A 12,851-nucleotide genomic window follows, 5' to 3' on the forward strand; every position below is an offset into this window, starting at 1 on the left:
GGAGGTCATACAGGCACGTGGAGGCCACACACAATACTCAGCCTCATCAGGAGCATGCCCAGGCGTTGTAGGGAGGTCATACAGGCACGTGGAGGCCACACACAATACTCAGCCTCATCAGGAGCATGCCCAGGCGTTGTAGAGAGGTCATACAGGCACGTGGAGGCCACACACAATACTCAGCCTCATCAGGAGCATGCCCAGGCGTTGTAGTGAGGTCATACAGGCACGTGGAGGCCACACACAATACTCAGCCTCATCAGGAGCATGCCCAGGCGTTGTAGGGAGGTCATACAGGCACGTGGAGGCCACACACAATACTCAGCCTCATCAGGAGCATGCCCAGGCATTGTAGGGAGGTCATACAGGCACGTGGAGGCCACACACAATACTCAGCCTCATCAGGAGCATGCCCAGGCGTTGTAGGGAGATCATACAGGCACGTGGAAGCCACACACAATACCGAGCCTCATCAGGAGCATGCCCAAACGTTTTATGGAGGTCATACAGGCACGTGGAGGCCACACACAATTCTCAGCCTCATCAGGAGCATGCCCAGGCGTTGTAGGGAGGTCATACAGGCACGTGGAGGCCACACACAATACTCAGCCTCATCAGGAGCATGCCCAGGCGTTTTAGGGAGGTCATACAGTCTCGTGGAGGCCACACACAATACTGAGCCTCATCAGGAGCATGCCCAGGCATTGTAGGGAGGTCATACAGGCACGTGGAGGCCACACACAATACTCAGCCTCATCAGGAGCATGCTCAGGCGTTGTAGGGAGGTCATACAGGCACGTGGAGGCCACACACAATACTCAGCCTCATCAGGAGCATGCCCAGGCGTTGTAGGGAGGTCATACAGGCACGTGGAGGCCACACACAATACTCAGCCTCATCAGGAGCATGCCCAGGCGTTGTATGGAGGTCATACAGGCACGTGGAGGCCACACACAATACTCAGCCTCATCAGGAGCATGCCCAGGCGTTCTAGGGAGGTCATACAGGCACGTGGAGGCCACACACAATACTCAGCCTCATCAGGAGCATGCCCAGGCGTTGTATAGAGGTCATACAGGCACGTGGAGGCCACACACAATACTCAGCCTCATCAGGAGCATGCCCAGGCGTTGTAGGGAGGTCATACAGGCACATGGAGGCCACACACAATACTGAGCCTCATCAGCAGCATGCCCAGGCGTTGTAGGGAGGTCATACAGGCACGTGGAGGCCACACACAATACTCAGCCTCATCAGCAGCATGCCCAGGCGTTGTAGGGAGGCCATACAGGCACGTGGAGGCCACACACAATACTCAGCCTCATCAGGAGCATGCCCAGGCGTTGTAGGGAGGTCATACAGGCACGTGGAGGCCACACACAATACTCAGCCTCATCAGTAGCATGCCCAGGCGTTGTAGGGAGGTCATACAGGCACGTGGAGGCCACACACAATACTCAGCCTCATCAGAAGCATGCCCAGGCGTTGTAGGGAGGTCATACAGGCACGTGGAGGCCACACACAATACTCAGCCTCATCAGGAGCATGCCCAGGCGTTGTAGAGAGGTCATACAGGTATGTGGAGGCCACACACAATACTCAGCCTCATCAGGAGCATGCCCAGGCGTTGTAGGGAGGTCATACAGGCACGTGGAGGCCACACACAATACTCAGCCTCATCAGGAGCATGCCCAGGCGTTGTAGAGAGGTCATACAGGTATGTGGAGGCCACACACAATACTCAGCCTCATCAGGAGCATGCCCAGGCGTTGTAGGGAGGTCATACAGGTATGTGGAGGCCACACACAATACTCAGCCTCATCAGGAGCATGCCCAGGCGTTGTAGAGAGGTCATACAGGCACGTGGAGGCCACACACAATACTCAGCCTCATCAGGAGCATGCCCAGACGTTGTAGGGAGGTCATACAGGCACGTGGAGGCCACACACAATACTCAGCCTCATCAGGAGCATGCCCAGGCGTTGTAGGGAGGTCATACAGGCACGTGGAGGCCACACACAATATTCAGCCTCATCAGGAGCATGCCCAGGCGTTGTAGGGAGGTCATACAGGCACGTGGAGGCCACACACAATACTCAGCCTCATCAGGAGCATGCCCAGGCGTTGTAGGGAGGTCATACAGGCACGTGGAGGCCACACACAATACTCAGCCTCATCAGGAGCATGCCCAGGCGTTGTAGGGAGGCCATACAGGCACGTGGAGGCCACACACAATACTCAGCCTCATCAGGAGCATGCCCAGGCATTGTAGGGAGGTCATACAGGCACGTGGAGGTCACACACAATACTCAGCCTCATCAGGAGCATGCCCAGGCATTGTAGGGAGGTCATACAGGCACGTGGAGGTCACACACAATACTCAGCCTCATCAGGAGCGTGCCCAGGCGTTGTAGGGAGGTCATACAGGCACGTGGAAGCCACACACAATACTCAGCCTCATCAGGAGCGTGCCCAGGCGTTGTAGGGAGGTCATACAGGCACGTGGAAGCCACACACAATACTCAGCCTCATCAGGAGCATGCCCAGGCGTTGTAGGGAGGTCATACAGGCACGTGGAGGCCACACACAATACTCAGCCTCATCAGGAGCATGCCCAGGCGTTGTAGAGAGGTCATACAGGCACGTGTAGGCCACACACAATACTCAGCCTCATCAGGAGCATGCCCAGGCGTTGTAGGGAGGTCATACAGGCACGTGGAGGCCACACACAATACTGAGCCTCATCAGGAGCATGCCCAGGCGTTGTAGGGAGGTCATACAGGCACGTGGAGGCCACACACAATACTCAGCCTCATCAGGAGCATGCTCAGGCGTTGTAGGGAGGTCATACAGACACATGGAGGCCACACACAATACTCAGCCTCATCAGGAGCATGCCCAGGCGTTGTAGGGAGGTCATACAGGCACGTGGAGGCCACACACAATACTCAGCCTCATCAGGAGCATGCCCAGGCGTTGTAGGGAGGTCATACCGGCACGTGGAGGCCACACACAATACTGAGCCTCATCAGGAGCATGCCCAGGCGTTGTAGGGAGGTCATACAGGCACGTGGAGGCCACACACAATACTCAGCCTCATCAGGAGCATGCCCAGGCGTTGTAGGGAGGTCATACAGGCACGTGGAGGCCACACACAATACTCAGCCTCATCAGGAGCATGCCCAGGCGTTGTAGGGAGGTCATACAGGCACGTGGAGGCCACACACAATACTCAGCCTCATTGTGACTTGTTTTAAGGACATTACATCACAGTTGGATCGGCCTGTAGTGTGTTTTTCCACTTTAATTTTGGGGGTGACTCCAAATCCAGGCCTCCATTGGTTAATAAATGTGATTTCCATTGATGATTTGTGTGATTTTGTTGTCAGCACATTCAGCTTTCTACAGAACAAAGTATTCAATGAGAAGATTTCATCCATTCAGATCTAGGAGGGGGGATTTCAGGGGTCCCTTTATTGTTTTGAGCAGTGTACCGTCTATTACTGCTCTCCCTGTGATACATTGTCAGTGTATAACTAATATCTACAGTTGAAACCAGCAGTTTCCATCCATTATATATAAAGACACATATGATGTTTTCCTCAATATCTGACATGAAATCAGAATAATCCTTTCCCGTTTTAGGACAATTAGGATTTTACCATAATGTTTAATATTTGCCAAATGCCGGAATAATGAGAGAGAGAGAAGGTTTAAGGCATTTTTATTACTTACTGCAAAGTCACAAGTCTACATACACTAAGATTACTTTGCCTTTAAACAATTCTGGACGGCCCATATGATGATGTCAGGTGTTTGGAAGCTTCTGATAGTTTTTTTTGGCAACATCTGAGTTAATTAGACACACACCTGTGGATGTATTTTAATGCACACCGGAAAAACACTGCTTGTTTGTGTACCATCATGGGAAAGTCTAAAGAAATCAGCCTAGATATCAGGAAGAGAATTGTGGACTTGCACAAGTCTGGCTCATCCTTGGGTACAATTTACCTGAAGGTGCCTCGTTCATCTGTAGAAACAATTATACACAAGTACAGACAAGATGGGAATGTCCAGCCATCATACCGCTCAGGAAGGAGACGGGTTCTGTGTCCCAGAGGTGAACGTGCTTTGGTCCGACATGTGCATATCAACCCAAGGACACAAGCAAAAGATCTTGTGAAGATGATGGCGGAAGCTGGTAAGATTGTGTCAATATCCACAGTGAAACGAGTACTGTATCAACATGGGCTGAAAGGCCACTCTGCCAGGAAGAAGCCATTACTCCAAAAGAAACATAAAAAGCCAGATTAATGTTTGCAAATGCACACAGGAACAAAGACCTTAATGTCCTGTGGTCTGATGAAACTAAAATTGAACTTTTTGAGCATAATGACCATCGTTACGTTTGGAGGAAAAAGGGAGAAGCTTGGAAGCCTAAGAACACCATCCCAACTGTGAAACATGGGGGTGGCAGCATCATGTTGTGGGGTTGTTTTGCTGCAGGAGGGACTGGTGCACTTCACAAAATAGACGGTATCATGAGAAAAGAAGATTATGTGGCAATACTGAAGCAACATCTCAAGACATCAGCCAAGAAGGTAAAGTTTGGGTGGAAATGGGTCTTCCTAATGGACAATGACCCGAAGCATACTGCCTAAATGGTAACAAAGTGGCTTAAGGATAACCAAGTCCATGTTTTGGAGCGGCCATCACAAGCCCTGATCTCAATCCTATAGAAAATTTATGGGCAAAGCTGAAAAGGCTGCGAGCTCCGAGCAAGACGACCTACAAACCTGGATCAGTTACACCAGATCTGTCAGGAGGAATCGGCCCAAATTCCACCAACTATTGTGAGAAGCTGTGGAAGGAGATCCCAAACGTCTGACCCAAGTCATTCAGTGTAAGGGCAATGGGACCAAATACTAATGAGATGGATGGAAACTTCTGACTTTGCAGTAAGTAATAAAAATCCCTTAAACCTTCTCTCTCTCATTATTCCGGCATTTGGCAAATATTAAACATTATGGTAAAATCCTAATTGTCCTAAAACGGGAAAGGTTTATTCTGATCTCATGTCAGATATTGAGAAAAACATGGAGATGTGTCTTTATATATAGTGGATGAAAACTGCTGGTTTCACCTGTAGATATATACTATATTACTGCTAGCCCTGTGATACATTGTCAGTGTATAACTGATAGCCACAGATATACTATATTACTGATAGCCACATAATGCTCATTTCTCCTCTGTCTCCTGCAGGAAATGAGCTTCTGGAGGATTCACCCTATGAGCCCGTTAATAACCGACTTTCCGACATCTTTAAGATGGATTCCAGTTTATCAGGTAAGAAGCGGCGGAGCTGAGTAATGTGTGGCAGATCCGTGTAATGGAGAGACTCTCAGATGCTCCAGTAACGCTGTTATATTTCATCTGGTCTCATCTGTGGAGCTAAGTTACAATCATTTTATAGTACATTCAGGCTGACCATCTGCGTCCACGTCATTTTCCTGCATTCGTAAACCTCATGAGATGCAAGTAGTACTCGACCTCGCTGCACCAGTCGGGAATCGTCCTCTCTCGCTGCACCAGTCGGGAATCGTCCTCCCTCGCTGCACCAGTCGGGAATCGTCCTCCCTCGCTGCACCAGTCGGGAATCGTCGTCCCTCGCTGCACCAGTCGGGAATCGTCCTCCCTCGCTGCGCCAGTCAGGAATCGTCCTCCCTCGCTGCACCAGTCGGGAATCGTCCTCCCTCGCTGCACCAGTCGGGAATCGTCGTCCCTCGCTGCTCCAGTTGGGAATCGTCCTCCCTCGTTGCGCCAGTCGGGAATCGTCCTCCCTCGCTGCACCAGTCGGGAATCGTCCTCCCTCGATGCACCAGTCGGGAATCGTCCTCCCTCGCTGCACCAGTCGGGAATCGTCCTCCCTCGCTGCACCAGTCGGGAATCGTCATCCCTCGCTGCGCCAGTCGGGAATCGTCCTCCCTCGCTGCGCCAGTCGGGAATCGTCCTCCCTCGCTGCGCCAGTCGGGAATCGTCCTCCCTCGCTGCGCCAGTCGGGAATCGTCCTCCCTCGCTGCTCCAGTCGGGAATCGTCCTCCCTCGCTGCTCCAGTCGGGAATCGTCCTCCCTCGCTGCTCCAGTCGGGAATCGTCCTCCCTCGCTGCTCCAGTCGGGAATCGTCATCCCTCGCTGCGCCAGTCGGGAATCGTCCTCCCTCGCTGCGCCAGTCGGGAATCGTCCTCCCTCGCTGCGCCAGTCGGGAATCGTCCTCCCTCGCTGCGCCAGTCGGGAATCGTCCTCCCTCGCTGCTCCAGTCGGGAATCGTCCTCCCTCGCTGCTCCAGTCGGGAATCGTCCTCCCTCGCTGCTCCAGTCGGGAATCGTCCTCCCTCGCTGCTCCAGTCGGGAATCGTCCTCCCTCGCTGCACCAGTCGGGAATCGTCCTCCCTCGCTGCGCCAGTCGGGAATCGTCCTCCCTCGCTGCACCAGTCGGGAATCGTCCTCCCTCGCTGCACCAGTCGGGAGTCGTCCTCCCTCACTGCATCAGTCGGGAATCGTCCTCCCTCGCTGCACCAGTCGGGAATCGTCCTCTCTCAATACGCCAGTCGGAAATCGTCCTCCCTCGCTGCACCAGTCGGGAATCGTCCTCCCTCGCTGCACCAGTCGGGAATCGTCCTCCCTCGCTGCACCAGTCGGTAGTCGTCCTCCCTCGCTGCACCAGTCGGGAGTCGTCCTCCCTCACTGCATCAGTCGGGAATCGTCCTCCCTCGCTGACACATGTTGCACATTGCCCCCTAAGGATGCCCTTCCTGGCTCTATTTAGACATCAGTCGCCGTTGGTACCATCCTGTAGTTCAAGGAGTCCTGGTGGATCCTGCGCAGTACAGTCTCTCATCTGGCATAGCTGTGCTGTGTGCAGAATGGAGGCAGCGGGTGTGCTGATAACTAAGAAGAGCAATGTAACGCAGGATGGGCTGCATACAGGGGACAGAAAGGAAGAAAAATACTGCAGTATTGGCTGTATACAGGGGACAGAAAGGAGAGATATACTGCCATATTGGCTGTATACAGGGGACAGAAAGAAGAGAAATACTGCAGTATTGGCTATATGCATGGATAGAAAGAAGAGAAATACTGCAGTATTGGCTATATGCAGGGATAGAAAGGAGAGATATGCTGCAGTATTGGCTGTATACAGGGATAGAAAGGAGAGATATACTGCCATATTGGCTGTATACAGGGGACAGAAAGAAGAGAAATACTGCAGTATTGGCTATATGCAGGGATAGAAAGAAGAGAAATACTGCAGTATTGGCTATATGCAGGGATAGAAAGGAGAGATATGCTGCAGTATTGGCTGTATACAGGGATAGAAAGGAGAGATATACTGCAGTATTGGCTGTATACTGGGGACAGAAAGGAGAGATATACTGCAGTATTGGCTGTATACAGGGGACAGAAAGGAGAGATATACTGCAGTATTGGCTGTATACAGGGGACAGAAAGGAGAGCTATATTGCAGTATGGGCTGTATACTGGGGGCTGAGAGTAAAGATATATTGCAGGGTGAGCTATATATGGAAGGAGAAAAAAGAAAATATATAGTGCTGGATGTGCTGTATATAAGGGGCCAGAAAGGATAGTTAATCTGCAGTATGGGCTGTATATAGGGTACAGAAAGAAGAGATACACTGCAGGATGAGCTGTATACATATGGGGATATAATGTAAGATAGGCTGTATAAAAGGGGGCAGAAAGGACACACACTGCAGCATCCAGCGGGACAGTTCCGATTTGGGGGGATGTCCCTCTGTCCCGCTCGGTCAAGGCTTTATCCTGGCACCATGCAGCTCGGCGCTGCCTCTCCTGGCCGTGTAGGCTCAGACGCTGCAGTCATCATTCGCTTCCTCCTCTGGCACACAAACTTTAACCCTTTAAGAAGTTGCTATACAAGCAATTAACAATGAAACCAAGTAAGGCAAAGTTATGCGTCTGTTCAGACAGTGTTAGCGGGGGAGACCCATACGGCCTCCTGGTGGTCGCTGCTCGTCATCTCATCTATATATCTGGCTGCAGATTTTACTTCAGCATTAAAAATAGATAAGAATTAAATCAACTTCAGTCTATAGAGAGATGTCTCCCTACTAGAGACCTCAGATACAGCTCCAGTGTGGCGACCCCCAGTATGATGGCCTCCAGTATGGCGGCCCCCAGTACGACGGCCCCCAGTATGATGGCCCCCAGTACGACGGCCCCCAGTATGACGGCCCCTAGTGTGGCGGCCCCCAGTGTGGCGGCCCCCAGTGTGGCAGCCCCCAGTACGACGGCCCCCAGTACGACGGCCCCCAGTACGACGGCCCCCAGTGTGGCGGCCCCCAGTACGGCGGCCTCCAGTATGGCAGCCTCCAGTATGGCGGCCCCCAGTATGGCGGCCTCCAGTATGGCGGACTCCAGTATTTTGACCTCCAGTATTTTGGTCCCCACTATGGCGGCCCCCAGTATGGCGGTCTCCAGTATGGCAGCCCCCAGTATGACGGCCCCCAGTATGGCGGTCTCCAGTATGGCAGGCTCCACTATGACAGTGTGGGGTAATTCTGCCCCCTGTAGGGCTGGGAACCAGCCTGACCTCCACCCCTAATGAGGAGACAGGTGTATGGTAGACGAGACTACACTGTATACTGGCTGGCCTGTAGGTGGCGCTGCCTTGGTCTTCTGACCTATTCCCCTTTGTTGCTGAGCGCACTTTGGCCGACCCCGGACGGTGCGTCCTCGGCCCCTCTTGTTAGGGCCCGCTCTTGCTGTCTCCCGGGTGCAGACTCTGTGGTGAGGAGCGAGCGGCCGGTTGTCTCCGCACAATCCATTTCTTCTCGCATTGGGAGGCTGAAGAGAAATCTTTGAACTTGGTGCACGCTGCGGTTCGTCTCTCCGCTATCCTCAGGGATCCCACCACACAGCCGGCTCCATGAAAACCAATTAAATTAAAAGTAATGCGTTTCCATGTAAATGGGATGTCGGTCGCCTTGATGAAAAGCTCAGTGTGGTCGGCATTGTTTGGTAGATGCTAATACAGAGCGCCGAGCAAAATCAGAGCCGTCGCGGTGATGAATGGTCCAGAGCGTGGAGTAAATCAGCTTTACCTGTCATCAGATAATAAACTAATCATCCGTTATTTATACCTCGCCACAAACGACACGCGCTTACTAATCTCATCTGCATAACGAGAGGAAGGACGCCCGCAATACAATGCACCAGGCCACACAAAGTACAGGATATGAGCTCACCCCGTCTCATACAATCATGTGAATATTGCTGGAAAGGACAACTGCGCTCACGCGTCCTCCGTGTGAGCCCAAAGCAGCGTAATAGTGAAAATATCCCGAAATATTGTGATTCTCCAATATAAATGGCGGCTGTGGTTATTCCTAGAGGGCCGGAATGATCCCTGCGAGTGGAAAATTCTGCCAAAAAATATTTCGCAGGCATAAATGTGATTACTGCCTGAGACTGAGTAACTGGCACCTCGATAATCAGTAGTTACCTATAATGGCCCTGATGTACCGGTCCTTACTGCCATTCGGGGAAAGCATGTGCCCTTCACACCTGTGATCTCACCCATCGTGGTTAAAGAACGGCAAAAAAACGCTGCACTTGGAAAAATAGCGCTCACAAATGCTTGTAGTCCAACACTAGAATTTCGTTGTGCGCTTCATGTCCTCTACGTGTTGTGGGACATTACAAGGAATGTTACATACCGTGTTACGCCCACTTATAAGGCGCCATCTGTAGTAAGAGGGGCTTCCATGCAGTTGTGTGAGTTCCTTCTTAGGATTCAAGGCCTTGTTGTGACCCCCATTACTGTACCACTTGTAAGGCTTTAAAGTAGCATGCAAAAAACAAAGCAGCAGCTCTAAAGAAAGTAACTGTGCAGCAGCCTCTGCTGTGACTGCAGTGCAAAGACAACCAAACGGTGAAGCGGCAACTGACCGTGGTGTAGTGTGGGGAAAAACGTGGGTGACTGCCTCAGTGCCACAGTCTGCACAGGTGTATAAATTAACCCCCTTCCAAAAACACTGCAAAAGGAGTGCTGCCAGCAGACACTGGAGTGGCGCATTGAGTGCCTGTTAGGTGCAGCCAGTGCAGAGCGCGGCAGTCAAGATGACAAGCCAAGCAGCTAATGAAGACCGTACGGTTAGGTTAGGACAATGGGGTTAGGCATAAGGCAGGGAGAGGGCAAGGACTTGTGTTTAGGCTTAGGGTTGGGGATATGGGTAGGTCGAGGTATAGGACTAGTGTTTAGGCTTAGGGTTGGGGATATGGGTAGGTCGAGGTATAGGACTAGTGTTTAGGCTTAGGGTTGGGGATATGGGTAGGTCGAGGTATAGGACTAGTGTTTAGGCTTAGGGTTGGGGATATGGGAAGGTCGAGGTATAGGACTAGTGTTTAGGCTTAGGGTTGGGGATATGGGAAGGTCGAGGTATAGGACTAGTGTTTAGGCTTAGGGTTGGGGATATGGGAAGGTCGAGGTATAGGACTAGTGTTTAGGCTTAGGGTTGGGGATATGGGTAGGTCGAGGTATAGGACTAGTGTTTAGGCTTAGGGTTGGGGATATGGGTAGGTCAAGGTATAGGACTAGTGTTAAGGCCCTATGAGGTTCAGGACTATGGTTAGGAATGGGGTCAGAGCTAGGCTTTTGGTTGAGTCTACGTTTAAGATTGGGTTTAGAGATCGACCTACTGTAAACAAAATAATAGTTACATTAAAAAAATATGTAACAACTTATAACTTTATTTTTAAATTTGAGGTCACATTTCAGATGAGTAAATTGAGTGCACCTTATTGCTGCTCCCCCCTGTTAATACTGCTGTCCACAACGATGGCCTTACTGAATCAGGGCCATGGTGAGTGTGGATGGTTGTACATGGTGTGACCCCATCTGCCATGACAAGGCGACCTCACACGGACGGGACCCCACACTGCATCAAGTCTCCGGGGCGTCAGGGAGGGTCCAGATATGTTCTAGTCTAATTAAAAACTGCCTTGGGTAGAAACGGGGGGCGTAGCAAACCCAAGATGGTAGCAGCCAGCGCCCCCCACATGTGCAATGCAAAAATGAAGTAAGATAAAGGCAGCAGTGACGGTGTAGCGTCAGCTAGGACACATTGTCAGCAATGGCCGCCCTGTCTTGTGCCCGGTATGACGTGTCATTTCCCATGAGTGTCACCGTGTCCGCCATTAGTCCGCTCCGCATCGAGCGCAGAGCTGTCTGCACCAGAAGTGCAAATGCATAGAAAAGCGAGTAATGTGCAGACACCTGCGAGAGAAAGACGACGATATGGAAATGCCGCCCGGCCGCCCGTATGGCAACGCGTCCCGGCCCCTCTCAGCCTCCGCCGATGTCAGCGTCTTGTAATGGGATTTGTATGGAGCTGATGACTTAATATAAAAATATGAAAGATACATTGCTAAAAATAATAAAATCACATCCCGGGACAGGAGCCGCCAACGCTCTAATCACATTTCACTTTGCGGCTTGAACGGCAGATTTGCTTCAGAAGGATCAGTAAAACAATATTTTGTTGCTCCTTGTAGATTTTATGACACTTGTGCATTATTAAAATCTCCCATATACACAGCCGTATATCTGAGCACCAGCCGCAGATACATTGTATCCCAGCAGCGCTACTTAACCCTTTACTGGAACCTAGAGAAAAAAATGGAACTGCAAGATGGATACAATGTATCTGCATCAGAGACAAGGAACACGCTGGATACAAGGCCGATAAAGCAGCGACACCAGGCGCCCGCTATAATCCAGAATTACCCATCACATCAAGGAAATACCGCACAAAGCTGCAAATAGTGCTGCAAAGTACCGTCCACTCCTCTCCAGAGGCCAGAAGATTGTGGTCTCCTGTCCCCCAGTAATGGCTGATACCAGGGAGTAATAGATTGTAGTCTCCTGTCCTACAGTAATGGCTGATAACAGGGAGTAACAGATTGTGGTCTCCTGTCCCCCAGTAATGGCTGATACCAGGCAGTAATAGCTAGCATTCGTCTGCATAGTAGCAGTAGCGCTCCTGCGTGGCGGTGTAGTCCGCAGGCGGTGTGTGCGCTGCTCCGTGGCCGGCAGGCAGTGTGTGCGCTGCTCCGTGGCCAGCAGACGTGGCTCCAGTAGGACTTCGTGGCATACACAGTGGAGGGTCTCGGGGAATATCAGGGGAGCTGCGGTGCGGGGGATAAACTTCCCTTCTGTATTAATTATGTCATATTTCTTCTTCGTTCTGTGTATGAATGAAGACAGACGAGCATTAAAAATGGATCACAGGGAGGGAGCGGCTGTCAGTGTGGGAACCGTAAACTTCCTTTAATCTGACACCCTGTAAAAAGCCGCCGACACTTTCAGATGTTTTTCAGATGCTGATTGTTTATGTGGCTGTGAGTACGGGCTGCGGTAGAGTTCTGCTCTGAGGTCCTGGTGCTCCTGATAGTTTCCTTCTTTTTCTGAATTGAGGTGTTGTGACATCACAGAGGTGATTGAGGGGTCCCAGCCGTGGATGGGGGGAGGGGGCCTTTCTTCTACCACTGCAGTATAATGATCTAATCGCCTTCATGTTCCCAGAAGTTGCTTCATTGTTGCTGAGCGCTGGGATTGGTCTTGGCGCAGATCTACGGGGCTCAAAGCCAAGGAAAGTATTCTTTGGGTGACAGTAATAAATTCATAGTCTGCACTACAACTGTCAACCGGTGGATTTGGCACCAGCTTGAAAGCCGGTGAGGTGCGGGCACTGCCAGGCTGCTGGAAGGGCGCCTTTCATATTCTTCCAGAGCGTGTCAGGGGTTTTACTT

The 12,851-nt window shown here is 51.4% G+C and overlaps 1 protein-coding gene across 1 annotated transcript in view; it reads left to right on the forward strand.

Moving 5' to 3' along the window:
• The window catches only part of GFRA1 (GDNF family receptor alpha 1), a 378,896-nt gene that overhangs the window by 66,789 nt on the left and 299,256 nt on the right, over positions 1-12,851 (forward strand). The window contains exon 3 of the mRNA XM_073684629.1: positions 5,266-5,349. Within this exon, the coding sequence (XP_073540730.1) occupies positions 5,266-5,349 (84 nt within the window). The remainder of the gene's footprint in view (positions 1-5,265; positions 5,350-12,851) is intronic.

Source organism: Phyllobates terribilis, unplaced genomic scaffold, assembly GCF_046119375.1.
Source record: "Phyllobates terribilis strain yellow unplaced genomic scaffold, ASM4611937v1 Scaffold_5__5_contigs__length_657084704, whole genome shotgun sequence".
Classification (NCBI taxonomy): Eukaryota; Metazoa; Chordata; class Amphibia; order Anura; family Dendrobatidae; genus Phyllobates; species Phyllobates terribilis.